The following is an 18,267-nucleotide window of genomic DNA, read 5'->3' as shown; positions in this document are numbered from 1 at the left end:
ACCTGTCAAAAAAGCTTTTCTTTGAGAAAGTGCCTCTAAAAGTTTATCACATAGGCCTAGAAGCACCGGGGTTCTATTTGATATACTAAATAGGAATGGCTAAGGTACTGCTTACTTTTAGCATTCACTCTTTTTTTCATAAATTGCAATAAGCCTTAAAATAATTTAAGCATTTTCCCCAAATTTATCTCTGTCTGTGGTAGGGCTACATCAGACACTAAAAGGTTCTTGGTGAAGACTTGCCCTGCTATCCCGAAAGATGTTGATGCGACTCCCGCCAAAAAGGCCTTCTTTTATGGGATTGATATAAGAAACTTTGATTGAAATGAACTGGATGATAGTGAAAGAAAAGTTATTATTATTAATCGAAATTATTATTATTAATCGAAATTATTATTATTAATCGAATTTTCCATAACACACTCTTTTCCTTTCTCTTCTAACACAGACGCGCACGCTCCAAAAAATACTCGCGAATGCGAGTGTGCTGGAGTATTTAAATGAATGAATGAAAAAGTAATACACCTAGCTAATATTTTTCATTATAGGTCAAAGCTGTATTTAAGACTCCGATGGTTTTTACGCCGAGGGAAGGTGCGAAACCTTCACCATCGCGTGCTGAAATATGGCGTGAACAACTGGGTCTTGATGGTAAGAAATTAGGCCAGGCCTATTGTTTGTCCTATAATAAATCTTATTTGGGCTTTGATATAAAGCTTTCACACTAATTCAGGTTCATCACCTTAAAACCCACAGGGACTTGACACAAAAAGATTTTGACCCCAGTATCCTAGGTACTATATTTAAAAAAGTCTTTTTATATATAGTACCTAGGATACTGGGGTCAAAATCCTTTTGTGTCAAGTCCGTGTTTAAACCCTGAACCCCAGCTGATATTACATGTCTATATCATCTGTAGCTGATGAACTGATTGAAGATGTAAATGGTTCTAAAGAAGATCTAGCTGAAGAACCTCAGAAGATAGGTAGGCCTAAGTTTAATGACAGTTTTGAAGATACGAGTTGAAATTAACATTGGCCTGTAGCTCAATGTCTTCAATGTTTTTAGATGAATTGACGATGATAGAATATCATGCTATACAGAGAGAACTAATTGAAAGAAATGCTCAAAGAGATGATCTCCTTTTCAGAATTAAGGTAGGCCAATCGTTTTTATGTGCAGCCAATCATAAGTGTGATCATACCTAAAAACCACTCCCTCAACCTGTGTTTGATCATTTTCTAGACGTTAACAGATAAATGCAAGCAGTACAAACAAAAATTAACTCGCGAGGAGTTCACCAAAAAACAACAGATCAAGATAATGAGGAAATCTCATGAGGTGAATTTGGAAGAAAAACAAGGCATGATTGCCCATCTAGAGGAGTTGTTAGAAGAGCAAGAAACAAAAATTGGGGAGCTAGAAAAACAACTAACTCAGTCATCAAAATCAGGTAACAGTTGATGAGAAATTTTCTTCAGAGCTTACATAACCCAGGTCATATAGGTAATTATCAACCTGTTGTTTACAGGTAGAGAGTGTCCAATAGTGCGTACACCAAGTGGTCACACACAGTTACTGCAGCAACTCAAAAGACTGCAACAAGAGAAAGCTGACATGACTGGTAAACTGATGGCATCTCAAGCACAGACGGAGTACATACGCAATGAATACAACAATGAGATTGTCAAATTGAGGGAATCAATCACTCTATTGGAGAAAGTGAAAAACGACCTGCAAGAAGAAATAATAAGTTTGCGCAATGTCCAGGTAGGTAGTTCATAACTACATGTATTTGATAATTTCTTTTCATAAGGAATCGTTGAATATTTTTGATTTCAACCGGCATTAGGGAATTGCAAATACTGATACGGAGAAGGCTCTGAAAAAACTCGAAGAAGAAAATGATCGACTTGAAATGGAGAATTATAGATTGCAAAAAATTTGTCAAGAGTCAATCAAGTCTGATGAACACCAGGTAGAAATTACCCTAGTAAACTAGTATTAACACATACATGAATGGTGTGCATTTTCAAATATACTACCAAGTCCTATTGTAAATAATTCTCATAACTAGAGCAATGTTCATTCTATGAAAACTCACTGGCCATCCTACTAATGTACAAAGACCCTCCTGTTAACTGTTACATGTATATGCTTACTCTTTGTATAGGCTAACTATCTTACTTGAACTACTTGTATTTCTAAAAATATTGGCTTTCAACTAACCCTTAGTGTGTGCAGCCTAAAGGTTTAACAGTTCATGGTAAGTACCACAGGGTACATTGTAGTAGGCCTGGTTTCAGACTAGATGATATTGGGAACATTTCATGGCATGTTATTCTTATTGTATCCTAATATAGATTTAGAATTAGGTGATGGAATCATTCATGCTCCCTACTCAGTCTATGAAACAAGATCTACATAATTTGTAAATCATGAACATAATAGGCTTGACTTATCCTGAAAATATGTGCGAGTAATAATTATCTATTTTTCGTTTGTCAGCATCTCCTGGATGTAAAAGAAGATCTGAAATCGCGTGTTGATCAACTTGATGAAGAACTGCAAGTGAAATCAAAGAAGATATCTCACCTGGAGTCTGAACATCAATTCAAGGTTCAGAAATTGCAGGAAGAGAACAAAGCAATCGCTATGAATCTGAACAGCATGATGACTGAATTAACCACTTTACAATCTAGAAAACCTGAGGTTAGTGTTATTCAATCATTTCAGAATCAGCATTCGAAATATCGTCAATTTTTCGCAGTCATTCTTACTTGCACGTATTGCATATAGGTGATAACAAAGATCGAGAGAGTGGAAGTTGAATCTACTGCAGATAAACAAGCACTGTCAGAAGCGAGAAAAGAAATCATTGAAATGAATAAACGTTTGAGAAACATGCAAGAAGCGTGTGTATCCAGTAAATCACAGCTAGTGAATGCTGTCAATAGATGTAAAGAGCTAGAGTTGAAGGTAAAAGGTTAATCTAAGATCTGCACATTCATGTTCGTTTAGGTATGGTAGATATGTAGTAATTGTTGATATTTCCTATAGGTTACAGAGGCTGAAGAACAATGTATATCTGCTGAAGCCCAGTTGCAGCGCCAATTCCACAAAGTTGAAGCTCAAAAGCAGGCAACTGTTCAAGCTATCAAGCAACAAGCAGAAAAGAAGTTGATTTTTGCTTACAATAACCTAGCGGTCATGAGAGAAAAAGTTACCTGTCTTTACCCAATTATAAGAGAAATTCTCATGGAACAGAAGAAATTAAAAGATGATTGTCAAGCTCTACCGAAATTTGTCTCAGCAGCAGTGAAGAACACCAGTCAACATGTATGTTTTTAGCCCATAGTTGGTTTTATTCGATGGTCAGAGTTTGATGTGGTTAAGTTTATGTTGATTGTATATTTTTCTTTCTCATATATTCATACATAGATCACCCGTCTTATATCAGGAGTTGATGACAAAAATAAAGAATTGGTTCAAAAATATCGTAAGGAGATGGCACTTCGCAAGAAGTACCATAACCAACTCGTCGAATTAAAAGGTATTTAGCTAGATATGCTGAGTTTCTCATGCACATGTACACTTCAGTACTTGTATTGATTGTAAATATTTTATCTGAAGGAAATATCAGAGTTTTTACGCGAGTCCGTCCCAAAATAAGAGAAGATGGTGGAGGTATCATGGCGACGAATTGTTTGAGCTATGACGAAGATGATAATGCTCTGTTAAACGTTCAGTTCAAAGGACGAAGGCAGGTGTTTGAAATGGACAGAGTGTTCACCGATAAGAGTTCGCAACCAGAGGTATGGGACACTACAAAGACTGACCACTTGACTTGACTGACAAATTATATGGTCATGTGATATATTTTCATACCACATTTTCTATGCACCTAGGTATTTGAAGAAGTGAAACCTCTAGTGATTAGCGCAATTGATGGTTACAATGTTTGTATATTTGCTTATGGACAAACTGGATCGGGCAAGACCTATACCATGGAGGTATGTTCAAAAAACCAAATCAATTCTCATGTATTCCTCTGCAACTGTAGCTATCATCTTTTTCAAAATACTATATGTTTTAATCAAACAGGGTCCAAATGATGATCCTGGCATAAACCAGAGGGCATTGATTGAGTTGTTCAATGAAATGGAAGAACGATCAACTGACTGGGTTTACAGCATCAATGTCAGTGTTATGGAAATCTATAATGAAATGATCAGGTAATTTATAGAATCTGGAGAAACATACCCTCTTCAAATATGACTATTTTATCCACAAAGATAAGTGCCTGTATTAGGAGCATATTCTCATATCATGTTTACAGAGATTTGCTTAGTAATGACCCCCTTCGTAAACTGGATGTAAAAATGAACCAGGATAGCTCATTGTACGTACCAGGATTAACAAGTATAGAAGTTAGCAATGTTTCTGAAGTGAACAAGGTACGTTTCTTCCTAATACGATTGTTCAACTCTGGAAAAAGCTCAGTCACAGGTCTTGCCGGTTTTCTATTGGTAAAATATTTTTGTGATAACACCGAGAATTCTATTCAATTCAGACATTTACTGTTGGTCGTATGAATAGAGTTACAGCCAGTACAAACATGAATGAACATTCATCGAGGTCTCATGCATTGTTAACTATAAACGTTCTTGGTACTAACAAAACCACTGGTGTCCGGACATTAGGTAAATTGTATACTGGTATTTTTTATCCAAATAATACTTGTAAGGAAAGGATGAGTTTCATTGCACATTGCTGTTTTGTTTTTAGGGAAACTGAATTTGGTCGATTTAGCTGGTAGTGAAAGAGTATCGAAGTCGGGAGCAGATGGTGCCCGTCTAAAAGAAGCCCAAAATATCAATAAAAGTCTCTCCAGTCTCGGCGATGTGATCCATGCCCTGAAGAATAAACAATCTCACATTCCTTATAGAAACTCAAAACTGACGTACCTTCTACAGGATTCATTAGGTAAAGTCTTCTCTTTCAGCGGGGTAAATCTATTGTAAGATTTACTTTATGGAACAATGGGAAATAATATCATACACCAATTTTGATTTGATTATACCTTCTAGGGGGAGAAAGTAAAACTCTGATGATCGTTCAAATTGCCCCGGTTGAAAAGAACGTCAATGAAACTTTATGTAGCTTGAATTTTGGTCAACGTGCGAGAACAGTTGAGTTGGGAACTGCTACGAAGAAAGCTGTCAAACTTTAATTTGGCATCATACCAACCAGTATTCACTCATAATCAAACGTCTCTAGACTTCAATGAATCAAAATCAATATTAGTTACGTTCATTAGTAAACAGCATTTTATCATTTTTTGTACCGGAATATTGTAGTATGTGTCTGTCCCATTCTTCTGTGATAATCTATTCTTGCCAAATTAATTTCTAAACACATTATCATTCTCATCTACTTATTTTTAGGTTTTTGTGATTCTTTGAATACATTTTTGTGAAATTTATTGCAAACAATATGTAATGTTTACTGTGATACATTTTATGAATGGTGAATCTATCCATTTCAGTTCTATTATTAAGTTTTTTAAGTGATATGTTATTACTTCTCCTAACAGAATATATATTTTTGAAATGCAATTGATAAATACATGGTAATGTTAACAAGATATGTGTTACACGAACTATGCTTTTTTATGTATATCATATTCTGTTGTTACATATGTAGTATAGAATAAACTGATTTGTACCTATACTAGAAAGAATCTTTTCGTCACTCATTCTTTTCCAATCAATGTCCAAGGTTAGAATACATAAGATCCCAGTTTCACTGTTGTAACTCTATTGAAATTTGATCTGTAGGATTCTTTTAACTTGTAGAATTGGGTCCAGCGTGGCATTCAGCTGTATTATCACTATCCAGCATTAGGTTCAACTGCATCACTCCATTGAAGAAAAATAATCAACAACCTAAAAGTTTACTGCAAGATAATTTTATTGTAAATCTTTTAAGTTTCCATACATATACCGGTATGTATACACTTTAGTGTTAGACATAATCAGTAACTATATATAGGCGTGTACTATTTTGTTGTAAATATAACATTTATTTGAATAAATGAGCATTAACGATATATTTGATGAATAACGTCTACTGAGCCCAAGCATATGTAACATCAACACACTGGTCAAGGACAAGGGAAATAGCTGGAAGTACAAAATCATTTAGGACGTACGTAGAACTTCTAATGTCATCAATGATATGGGTTACACATTTACTGAACTATTAATATAACATCTTTGAATGATGCAGGCAACTAAATCCAATTATGATGTATTCAAAGAATATTCAAATACCAAACGAAATTTTGGTGATGAAAATACCGTAAAAAATTATATTGGTGTTACAGCCTTGACAAGTGCAAGAAGCCAAGTTACACTTACGAGTTTCAAAATAAATGTACTTTTTAGGGACCAAAATGATAAACAACACAACAGCAGTTACTTTTCGTGGCTTGTATAATAAGGATGAAATACAGTAACACAACAATTTGTACACTTAAGGAGATTCCAGTCTAATTTGACTAAATTTCAAAACTGGCCTGAGTCGTTACGCCATATTCAATTAGTACACAAATGCTTATAATAAATAGAAATAAAAGTACATATACAATCAAACTAAAATTGCAGAGACCAATGATATTCAATTCTTCAGTAAAATTTGTACTTTCAAACCGCCTTTCTAAGTTGAAATAGGTTCTCTGATAAAATGACCTATGATTCACTTGATTCTGTCAGACAATCTACTTAAAAATTCAATGATACGGCGATCTAGTTAGAAGATGCATAGTTGACAATAACACGGTACTGAATTTAAAAGGTAATTCTAATACGAGGAAATTTATCTACAAGCTTGTAGCTTACACTAACAACAACAAATCTAACATTTCTTTTTTAAGCCATATACACACATAGTAGAAACTAGCAGCATCTCTATTCAGTTTTTTGAGCCCCTTCTAGAAAAAGCCAACAATTCTACTATTACAAGGAAAAAACACTATCATTCTCTAAATATTTCAACCAATGTGTAATAAAATTCAATAGTTTTTTTTCTGGCCGTCACTCCCAGTATATAAGTCAGTTGTCAGATTTTGGTTTGTCTACCAGGGCTGGGTTTCATAGATGTGGAAGCAAAATAGTCCCTGAGGGAACATCTTGAAATTTGTCAATTATAACGATGGTTTCTTATTGTTACGCAGATTAAGGAGTTACCCCTAGGGATAACTTTGATACTCAGTATATGAAACCGTGCCCAGATGTATATGGCTTAATTTTACTAACGGTAGCAGTAATTCAAAGTTGAATGTCCCTGAAAAAAGTATTCACGTATAATTGATATTTCACACACTTTCTTATAATCATAACCAAAACATTAACAAATTATTGATTGGATTGGATTTTTTCCCGGACAAATGGAAATGTTAACATCAAATGTAATAATTGCTTTTGAAAATAGATTCTATATATACAGATATCTATATTACAAATATAAACACATCAAGTCTTCGAAAAAATGCTTAAATAAGACAATAATAAATATAGCACAACAAATCCATTCAGAAAGAAAGAATGGCTAATCTTTCAACTTAATAATATGTACATTTTTAACAACGGTTTCCAACATATGACTTTCATTTTGATCATGCAAAGTTTATCTCAACCGTATGCAGATCTATATAATCGAAGCTTTCAAAACTCACCGAAGTTAGTTTTAACAGCGACGAAAATCGGTTATTGTATATTACGGCTACTATCCTCCCAAATATCGACTGTCATGTCCTCCTGAGTTTTACTGTCAGGATCGGGTTTCACATTTGATGACAGAACAGCTGTTGATTTTTCAGTAACTATTACAGGTGGCTTTGTAAGTTCCGATTTCCCCACGACGGGCTGTGGTTCGATTTTTATCGGCGATATTCTAATCGGAATTTGCGCTAGGGGTTTCACCGGCAGGTTTGATGTGACAGTAACTGCTTTGTACGGTGGTTTCGAGTGAGAATGTTGTACGCCAACAGTTTTCGAGTCTTTAATCTGTAATTTTATCGACGTTTTATCGTCTTTACTCGAAGAACATTTTTCCGCGGAAATACTTTTCTCAATTTTATTTCCGTACTCTTTCCCGTGTAAAGTCCGACTCGAATCAGAATCTTTTGAGTCATGTTTCGATTTCACAGTGACTTTAATGCCGCTATTTTCAGGTGCTGCCTTTTTCGGCTTCTTTTCTGAGTTTTCAGCCTTTCCAGGAGAGGAAACCGCTGTGTGAATTTTGTCTTCAGCCGAATGTCTTTCTTCGCTTACAGACGACGGCTTGTGCATCGATTCCACAGAGTTAGACACTACTAAATCGTGATCGTAATAGTTTTTCAGGCGTATATGCCAAGCGACACTACTGACAGCAGAGACGGTTTTGAACTGGTGAACGATATTCCTCGGTATGAAATAAATATCATCATCGTATAGTTTAATCCGAGCGTAACGTATGCCTTCGCGTCTGAGTTGATTCAATTTTGCGTCATCCAACCAGGCTATACACTACAAAACGTAAAATTCTGATCAACAATCGATTCACTTCATACAAGCATTTATAGCAATAGCAACGCAGTTGAACTATACCTGAGAGACCGGTGGCTCGTGGAGATCAAGTTGTAACTTATCAACCACTTTGAGAAAATCAGCTGCGTTAAATGCTACGACATCTTTGACAATTCGTCCAGGGAAATGCCTATAACGTAAATAGCCTTCATTGTGAGATTTAGGTTAAAGCTTTGTCTAAATCTCATGAAATAAAGTGTTATCATTTTATTAGAATTTACAAATAATACGTACGGAGCTCCTGCATGGATCGCTTTGAGCAATCCAACTGCGGCAGTTGTATGTCGATCAAACCCTTGGCCAACATGATCAGCATGCGCTCTAGTTCGATCTTCTACAAGAGTCTCTCTCGGTCCCGAAGCTCTCGGCAGGTAGTGCAGATTTCGTAACTCATTCACACCTCTGCGATATCGAAGATGAAAACATAGGCATTATTAATGAGTTTCACACGCATTATTCATTATATAAAAAAACCTTATCAATGCTATTTCACTTTGATAATTTCATTATGATCCTTGAGACTTCATAGTTTGAATATTTTAAATCTCAAATTGTTTATGAAGTGTTTTATTCAAACACAATGAAAAAACATACCTTTTTCGTTTGAAAGGAGATTTTGGCATGTCAGCAGTCGGAACCATTTGCTCACCGGGTCGTGTCCACAGAATTGGGCCATCATTGCTTTCATCCGGCGCCATACCCGACAATTTTGATAAGTAACCCCAGGGTAGCGACGCTTTCAAAAATGGATTTCGCTCCAATTCCATTAAAAATTCGGGGAAATAGTCACCAACTTCTTCATGAACGGTTCCAACGATACTTATCTGAAGCAATGGGCCAAATCGGAATGTCCCGTAATCAAACGATTTCACCATGTTCTCACGATATTTCAACATCGTCATTGTTTCTATATCCGACTTGCCGAGAATTCCGGCTTTAACGATCATATTCGGATGATTTTCAGAAAAATAGTCAACAAGATCAGGCAGGTAAGAGGCTGCTCCGTGAACGATACCCATAACGTGTTTCGTAACGCCGGGAGAAATCTCACCGTAAACTTCATCGAAATATTCAACAACAAATTCATCCATTTCAGAAGGACTCAACTTGACCAGTTCATGTTGATACGAATGAACCAAAGAAGCGCCTCCATTAATGCTGAACTCAACGTGCATGAGATCCTTGTATTTTCGGTTACTTGATATACTGAGTTCTTTCGGCAATACACCATTTATCAGTGATACATTAAACGCTTCGATATTATCAAACTGATAGCATTTCTTTGGTGATATTTCAAGATTCTTCGGTGATACAAGATTTTTTGCAGACGCACTTGCACACTCGTTAGCGCCTTCCTCCGATTTCACATTCGGGGAGAATTCTAACTTGCGTACAGCATTTTTTCCGTCGGCAAAAGTGCCATTGGTCGATGAACTACCGATACGGAACTTTTCAAAAACGCTTACACGTTCAGCGACCGCAGGAGATCTTAGACGTGTACTATCGGTTTGTGTGCCCATATTGCGTCTCTTTTTACTACTAGACGAACGAGATCTATCTTTATCCCTGCTGCTACTACTACTACTGCTGCCATCTTTTTTCACACTCGATGATATTTTATCCGAATGGTGAGAACTACTTCGGTGTGACCTATGCTTATTGTCTTTCGATGCTGATGATGAAGAGGAGCTGCTTCTGTGCTCTGAGGAATTCTTACTGCTCGATTGTGAAGGCGTAGTTTTACTGCTTGTCGCACTACTCGACTTTTTATACGGTGTCTGACTATGTTCTAATGATTTATCCCTATTAGTTTTTTCATTGCCTTTATCTTTACAAACACTGTGAGAGTCTGATTTCACAAGTTTTTGCGCATCACTATGATGGTGATGGTGGTGATGAGCGACGGTTTTTGTCTTCGAACTTGACGATTTAGTACTAGAACCTGGTGGAGTACTTTTCAAATTAGTTTTATGCGATTTCTCACTAGATCCAGGAAGTTTTTTCGAATCCGATGCAACTTTCGACGAAACTGAATGTTTTTCCTGCGTGGACGGTTCACTTTTGCATTTTTCCGATGTCGAATTCGTAGCTTTACCCGCATTACTGGTACTCTCCTTTGGCTTAAGTTCTTTCTTTAAGTTAGGGACTACTGGAGAGATCTTTTTCGAACTTGCAGTAACTGATTGGCTAACACTACTCGATTTATGTGTAGTTGATGACTTCTTCGCACTATTACCACTAGATGTATCATCTTTGATTTTTGGTTTTGGCTTCTCTTTGTCTTTGTGATGATGGTGATGTTTATGTTTATGAGATTTGTGATCTTTATTTCCATTCTCCTTATGTCTTGTTTCTGTAGGTTTAACTGCATTCACTGTAATGAAAACACGAGGGTCATAAATCAAAATGATATCCGTATAAGATGAATACAAGAGGAATCCCACAATAATTCAGCCTAAGATACAAAGTTCAATAGTAAAAGAGTATATTTAAGCAACGTTTTTGATGATGGCTAATAGCCGACAAGTTGCTTAATTATACTCTTTTACTATTGGAACTCTTGGATACTCCTTTACTATTGGCATCTTTGGCTGAATTATTGTGGGATTTTTCACTCATGTAGGGCCTAAATGAAAGTTATAATACAAACGTACAGGACAATTGAAAAAGGCTACTTACATTTAATAACTTTCTTTGGTGGTTCGCCATTAGCAGTATCAGGCTCATTTTCTTTCATCGGTAACTTAATTTTCACAGGATTCATTTTCGACAGTGATGGATTATTGTTGTTATTGATAGAACTTTGGTGTTGTTGAGTTGGTGTTGTCGCAGCAACAACAACCGTTGCTGAAACTGTTGTTGTCGATGTAGATGTAATAGTTACACCACCAAGTGCGTGTTTCACGTCAGATTCATTGTTAGTACTGCTGCTGAAGCGTTCGCAGTGACTGGCTTCGTAGTCGTCCAAATAACCCGAACTTGACAGTCGACGATAATCGTGTAAAATTCGGCGTCGTTTACCGGCCGACTCCGGACTGATACTCGGATCTAACGTATGCTCAGATGGCATCGTAAGCGGGACTAATCCATCATCACCCTTCGAAACGACGTCATCGTCGTCGTCGTCTAGCGCCGTTGATTGATTATTGACACTGTGGCGATTCTGTCGAGCGAGTCGCGCTTGCAAACCTGGTAAATTTCGAAAACTGTTTAGATCCCGCTTCGGATTCACCGATGTGACAGCAACCGAATTTGTCGCGCTGTCGATAACCGCATCTTTGACATTTGTTTCCGCGTCATTTTCCGGTTGTTTCGAAAGTGAATCGTGGTTATTTTCGCTGATTTCTCGTGTAGAACACGACGTTTCCGCGTTTGAGTCAGCCATCATTGTTAAATCTCCCGGATGTTGAATTTTCACCGATGTAACGCCGATTCTGATTGGGCGTTTTATTATTAGCTGTTTTTGTCAATGTCGCTGACAATACTTATCTATTTTCCAAATAAAGCTTTAATGTTGCAATCTAACTGATATTCAATTTAATATTTGGTGCCTCACATTTAACTTTGTGACCAATAAAATTTTCTTTAATTTAATTTTTCCTTTCAAAAAGCAATTCAACGTAAAGTCAGTGTTTATTGATTATTTTGTTCAACCAACTGGATATTTCCTAATTAAGTACATGATACAACGATAGAATACAGACATGAATAGTATGATCAGAAAAAAAATCAAATTCACAATGAATGATTGAGATAAAAATAAAAACACATGTTCATAATCGTCCAATCAGATGACCCGTTATATAGTCGCTAGCTTGGCGAAAGTGGAATCGACCAATGAGAAAATTCGTTACATCGAGTAGGCCGGCTTTGGATGCTGATCGCTTTCTTTCGCGCTCACCATCTTGTTCACGATATCCCCGGGTGATTTGTTCATTTTTGATAAGTAGCAGCCAGCTAACGAACATTTTAAGGCAAGTATCTCTTTTTTATTGACGGCATCGACAATATAAAAATGGCCACAACAACAGACTCTGCGGGAACGCCGACGAAAAAGATGCGAAAGGCAGAAGATCTCGACGACAGCCGAGATTACGACGCCGAAACTCAGAAAGCCCTCGAAGATATCGACTCGTGTCAGAACGAAATCGACGCTCTGAACGAGAAAGCCAGTGAAGAAATATTGACCGTCGAGCAGAAATATAACAAACTGAGAAAACCGCATTTTGACAAACGCAACGAACTCATACAAAAGATACCGAATTTTTGGGTCACTGCTGTATCCTTTTATAAGTACGAAATTTTAATTGAATTGATTTGGCAGATTTTCCTGAAAAAGCATAAAAACTTGCTTGCTTTTAGAACATCTATCAATTGCTATCTAAATATTACCAATTAATAAATTCACACACTTGATATTAGAAAGAAGTTGAAAAGTAGCGTCTTTGAACTTACAATATCCCTCTTAGTCTTAGTCTATTCTGTTTTATTATAAGACTTTAGAAACTTAGATTGAAAATCCAATAACGGCATAACATGAAATAAGCCCTATCAAATATGAATTTGACATTATAATTGAAATAAATTTTTCACGTAGAGAAGTAATTCGCTTTAACAGTAGTTTTCAGTTTGTAAACCATCCACAGATTTCAGCAATCTTAGATGAGGAAGAGGAAGAATGTCTCCATTACTTAAATAAGGTCTGTATTAGTATTACAACTAAACCAAAGTATTTTTTTCTGGGATATATTTTGGGGATATTTTGCTTAATCTTTTGAAGGCATACCTTGCATATAATCAACCGAATGTTTCTCATTTCAGGTAGAAGTAGAAGAATTTGAAGATATAAAGTCAGGATATAGGATAAAATTTCACTTCGCTCAGAATCTGTTCTTCGAAAATGAGGTGTTGTGCAAAGAATTCCATCTGGCCACGTCAGGTAAAGATTTGAAATCAGTATTTTCAATAGCTATTTTTACCTTTTGAATTCTAATAGCATTTAAGCGATCATGCATAGTTGCCTAAAGTTAGAAATACTTTTAAATTGATATCTATTGAATTTTTGTGTTTAGGAGATCCAGCATCGCAGTCATCTCCTATTAAATGGAAACAGGGCATGGACTTGACGAAGAAAGCAGTGAATGATGCCGCTGGTCGAAAACGAAAATATGGTTCAAGTCGGTCATTCTTCGTGTGGTATTTAGACAACTCGGATCCATCTGTTGATGATATTGCTGAAGTAAGTTCAGTAGTAGCACCTGCTTGGTTTGGGTCTTTTTGACTGACATAATTCATCAGTATTGCTTATGTTTTCTTTACAGGTGATTAAAGATGACATGTGGCCTAACCCTTTACAGTACTTCCTAGCTCCAGATATCGAGGTAGAAGAAAATGGAGTAGATAGGTAAGCAGCTGGCATATATATTTATAGAAATCTGACTTGGATATTTATTTCCATCCTAACCAAAAGTGTGAGGTGGCATCTGAGAGCAAATAACTCAAAAGAAGAATTTACATGGAAATATATCATTGGAATAATTGGTTCAATTGGCATCATTGTTGATGTTTGCTAATAGCGAATATGATTGTTGTAGCGATGATGAAGATGACGATGTCGATGAATCGGTAGTTGTTGTAGGTGAAGATGATGAAGATGACGATGATGATGAAGATGGTAAGTTTTTGAGTTGATTGTGCCTCTGCATTCTTTAGAGATAATTTCCATTTCTTAAAGCGATTTCGTCAACTCAGCTAATGGGGATGTACTGGTGTTGTTGTATTTTAGTTGATGAAGATGAGGTGTTAGAGGGAGAAGATGAAGATGATGATGATGAACCGGGTAATTATCATTCATGTATTATAAAAAACTAATTTATAGATTTTTAACAAACTGCTTCCGGAGAAGTTATTAACCTATTAGCATTCAAGCTGCCTGTATATACTACCCTACATATTACAGTTGAACCTTGTTACAGCCAGCCGGATGATATGTTTGTTATAATTGATGATTTTTATATCGTGATAAATGTGGATTTTCCCTGCAATTTTCTGAGGCGTAAGACAATACATAATGAAATTCCTGAATGCTAATACAGAAATATTGCAAAGATTTGTTTCAGGTTTTATTTTTCTTGTTAACATTAATAGCAGTCCTTCCCAGCAATTGTTCAATATAAGTGTTTTAATTTTCCAGAAGAAGTAGATGAAGCTGCCGATGGTGATAAGGAATAAGGTTCACCGACAAACATCCCGACAGGTCAATAATATCAGCGAATGGAAGATTTCACAGATTGTTCCAGAAATTTATACCAGCATAGACAAACGAAAGAATTCGCTGTGCATATGTGAAATTTATTAATTGAACAAATCATTTATGGATATTTTCCCATCGTCATTCATTTTGCGCATGTTATTCAAACGAAAGCATATTTTTAGAATTTCATCGGAAATCATCGTTATTTAAAAAGAGGTTGCACGTCATTCATTTCATCTGCTGATTGTGGTGGTAAATTTGTGATCGTTTTCGTCAAAATTTTGTCTGTTTTCAACAGAATTCAAATATTGAGAGAAATGGTGCGATCATAGTCCGGATTCTCTGATCAACGCATTGTAAATTATCAAATAAATGAACCCTGCTGGAAATGCATTTTGACATTTTGATTAATGTCGATACAAAATAACATAAGTGTAGTTTCGTTGATTATGTACATTTTGGTCGATTTCATAGTTCACACGTCACAGATTTGTTGTGTGCTCGGACCGACTAGTGGTGAAAGATATGTTTCTTGCGCATACCATATGTACTTGTATGTCATACGTTTGTGAACTGAAAATGTATTGTTTTACTATTTATTCGATGGTAGGTTTTTACGCTGTACATTCCCAATGATGCTGGTACACAACATGCGTGTTACGAAAACAACATTTTTACGGTCCTTTGTATACATAGCTATTATCATTGGTAAACCGCACTTATCTGTACACAAACGGTTGCAACTGAAGTTTTTGTCAAATTCCTTTGGAGATTGATTTTTGTCCATCCTCACACTGTAAAGACTTGAAACTCTTATCGCATTTCAGAATAAGTCATATCTTTCCATTTCGCATAGAACCAGTCATTGAGTTCTTATTCCTTGGATGACGGGACTTCCGTTGCAACCATAGTCGCTGTAAATTTGTGCATATGTTTTTTGATGAGTATATATTTGACACTGATTGCGTGTGATTTTTAGACTGTCTCCGATCTTTATTGGTCGGTTGGTATTCACCCTTTGTCAGTCATGTCACACGGTGTACTTACTGTAAAGTAATTTTTCTACAAAATACATTTGTATTAAAGAAACCTATTTTTGATGCTTGTTTTATTTGAGCAGAGCTTTGCATTATTATGAACTATTTGTTGCTTTCGTACTTAGCAAGTCAAGGCTGTCGTCCTTTAATCTCTGGTGGATCATGTTTGGTTTGGAGAATTTCTTATGAATGGAGTAACCGCCTTTTTATTGTCAACCAACAAAGGAACTAAGTAATTACAAACAAGAGAATCTAAGTCACTGATTATGAAATATGCATTTTATTATGCAAAGTATAAAACTAAAAATAAGACGTAAGATTATGTAACAATAAAGACGCAGGCGGTCACCTTACTAATGTATAATAGGACGAGAATAATTCTTCACCTTTGTGGATGTCCCTCAGAGATACCAGAACCACCACTCTCAGCTGCCTAGAAAATAATATTTCATACCTTCAGTATACCGCGGATCTACAAAACTTATCGAGCTCGAATAGACTCACTGACCTTGGTTGATCGAGATTGACGCCATAACATACATTAGGAAGATATTTCCACAATTTGAAGTAAAAGCTTTCATCAATATCCAGCTCTTGGTATGCCACATTAGCCGCATATGCTGAAATATTGAGAACGGATGGAGTGCAATGATTCTTCGGATGACACAATTAGAAGCTTAGTGTCTATCCTTCATTTCTAATATAAGATCCTGCATCATCATGGAAATATTGAACTTTATGAAAATGTCTATAGAAGTGGAAAATTTGAATCGGTCAGATAGCAAGGTGATGTAGTACCTCTTGTGTGGTTATTCACATATTGCCCTACAGCCATAGGATTGAGAGGGTATTTAGTAAGCCAGGAGGTATCACTGATCATGTATGGACCGATTCTATCCCTATTGCTGCAAGACCTGAAAAACCATTGTAATTATGAAAATATGTCCAAATTGCTAGAGTAAGACTTAATGAGCTTTGGCTGTTACTTACTTGTAAACGGTCTTCGATAAACCCTTATTATTACCATCTATAAGCATCCTATCGATGCATCGAAATACAAATGGATTGCTGATGGATTGGAAGAATATTGGTTCATATGGATGATAAACGGTCCCTAAAACAAAGTCAATACAATGAACTATTTGGAGACAAGGTGTAACTTTTCTAAAATATGAAGAATCTGAAGGTTAACCTGGGTATAGTGAGGTGACTGTAAAAGCAGGAATTGTGCCATCTGTAACTCTAACACCTGTCCCACCACCTTTCACAACACTTTCTGCCCTCTCAATACAAAATCCAAGGCTTTCTTTCATCACTCTCATATTCTGAAATAAGATTTCCAACATTTCATAGGGCCATGTCTGACAGTATCAAGAGCTTCAATCAGTAAAGTTAAGTACCGTTTGGTATTGTATTGCAGGGTCATTACTACTATATCTGGACTTGGCAGTTTCAAATGCTGTAAATAGCTTGTACATACACTGTTGGGCAGCTTCATCGGTAATTACTTTATCGCATGATCCTTTCGGTACATTTCTTATTTGTCTGAAAAAGATGACATTTTTTTAAACAATCAACATGTCAGTCATAACAAACAATAAACATGTCATCTACGCCTAAAATCAATTAATTAGCAGATCAATTGATTAGCAGTAGTGAACTCTGTTACCTATCCTTTAGATTCAATGCTAACCAAGGTACAAATCTGTATTTGTAACTTGCCCATCTCTTCAACATACGCTTAAGCATTACAGTCCCATACCATACCGAGAACAGACTGTCACCCTTTTGACAGATAGAAGCTCCGCAACCTTGAATGAGCAACAGCCCGGAAAGTGCTGCCGCCTACTAGCAGCGTATGACACTAACCCAAAAATAATTGCTGAAGGTCGTTGCGCGGCAAATATGGACAGGTAATTTCTTTATGAAACTCGGTGACATACATCTACATCTACTGTCTGTATTTGCCAAAACAAGATCACAGTACTCCGTTCTGAGGCTGTAAACTGCTGCAGTAGGCCCACGACACAAATCTGATGTGATAAATGAAGAAGTGCTTAACCTGTCCTGGCTCACCCACCCGGCCCAGCACACACACACACACACACACACAGCCATGGCACAGGCTGACCAGGCAGTATAACTCACTTGTGCCTGCTGCTGGCTCTGTCTGTGTGTGGCATGCACCACCAACCACACTATGGCACCAGCATCAGTGATTCAGTGATTATGAGAACACCCGACAAATGCCATTACCCAAAGAAATCCGAGTGTAAATTAAAAGAACTAGAATTAAAATTGACCGAGGCCTAGCCCTAGGTTCTATTCTTACACCTCTTTGCTGATT

General features: G+C 36.5%; 4 protein-coding genes across 6 annotated transcripts; 2 read left to right on the top strand and 2 right to left on the bottom strand.

Moving 5' to 3' along the window:
* On the top strand, positions 1–5,625 carry LOC141902413 (kinesin-like protein KIFC3). The gene is made up of 18 exons (XM_074790123.1): positions 1–104; positions 549–651; positions 920–985; positions 1,069–1,157; positions 1,246–1,453; positions 1,532–1,770; positions 1,853–1,978; positions 2,509–2,712; positions 2,800–2,979; positions 3,061–3,339; positions 3,442–3,553; positions 3,634–3,815; positions 3,909–4,013; positions 4,105–4,235; positions 4,340–4,457; positions 4,574–4,703; positions 4,789–4,986; positions 5,091–5,625. The coding sequence occupies exons 1-18, from the start codon at positions 96–98 to the stop codon at positions 5,231–5,233; spliced, it is 2,622 nt and encodes an 873-aa protein (XP_074646224.1). The 5' UTR covers positions 1–95; the 3' UTR covers positions 5,234–5,625.
* A 374-nt stretch (positions 5,626–5,999) lies between these two features.
* LOC141902401 (uncharacterized) lies at positions 6,000–12,171 on the bottom strand. The gene is made up of 5 exons (XM_074790110.1): positions 11,310–12,171; positions 9,225–11,004; positions 8,865–9,032; positions 8,652–8,760; positions 6,000–8,570 (listed from the first exon to the last, which is right to left on the bottom strand). Exons 1-5 carry the CDS (start codon positions 12,016–12,018, stop codon positions 7,770–7,772), a joined length of 3,567 nt encoding a protein of 1,188 aa, XP_074646211.1. The 5' UTR covers positions 12,019–12,171; the 3' UTR covers positions 6,000–7,769.
* Positions 12,172–12,494: 323 nt separating this feature from the next.
* Positions 12,495–15,972, top strand: LOC141901734 (protein SET-like). The gene is made up of 8 exons (XM_074789170.1): positions 12,495–12,909; positions 13,259–13,330; positions 13,452–13,569; positions 13,703–13,869; positions 13,952–14,034; positions 14,225–14,304; positions 14,416–14,469; positions 14,824–15,972. The coding sequence occupies exons 1-8, from the start codon at positions 12,646–12,648 to the stop codon at positions 14,859–14,861; spliced, it is 876 nt and encodes a 291-aa protein (XP_074645271.1). The 5' UTR covers positions 12,495–12,645; the 3' UTR covers positions 14,862–15,972.
* LOC141901735 (SET domain-containing protein 9-like) lies at positions 15,926–17,721 on the bottom strand. 3 transcript variants are annotated; one of them, XM_074789171.1, is made up of 8 exons: positions 17,590–17,721; positions 17,321–17,465; positions 17,113–17,245; positions 16,911–17,034; positions 16,719–16,834; positions 16,429–16,540; positions 16,307–16,353; positions 15,926–16,148 (listed from the first exon to the last, which is right to left on the bottom strand). In XM_074789171.1, the coding sequence occupies exons 1-8, from the start codon at positions 17,667–17,669 to the stop codon at positions 16,081–16,083; spliced, it is 825 nt and encodes a 274-aa protein (XP_074645272.1). In that variant the 5' UTR covers positions 17,670–17,721; the 3' UTR covers positions 15,926–16,080. The 3 variants fall into 3 exon arrangements, with proteins under 3 accessions (XP_074645272.1, XP_074645274.1, XP_074645273.1); XM_074789173.1 differs by having other exon boundaries at positions 16,911–16,947; XM_074789172.1 differs by having other exon boundaries at positions 16,079–16,197; positions 16,270–16,353.
* Positions 17,722–18,267: the final 546 nt, after the last annotated feature.

This window comes from Tubulanus polymorphus, chromosome 3 (assembly GCF_964204645.1).
Source record: "Tubulanus polymorphus chromosome 3, tnTubPoly1.2, whole genome shotgun sequence".
NCBI lineage: Eukaryota > Metazoa > Nemertea > Palaeonemertea > Tubulaniformes > Tubulanidae > Tubulanus > Tubulanus polymorphus.
Note: the sequence above shows the minus strand (reverse complement) of the source record. Positions and strands in the feature narration are given on the sequence as shown.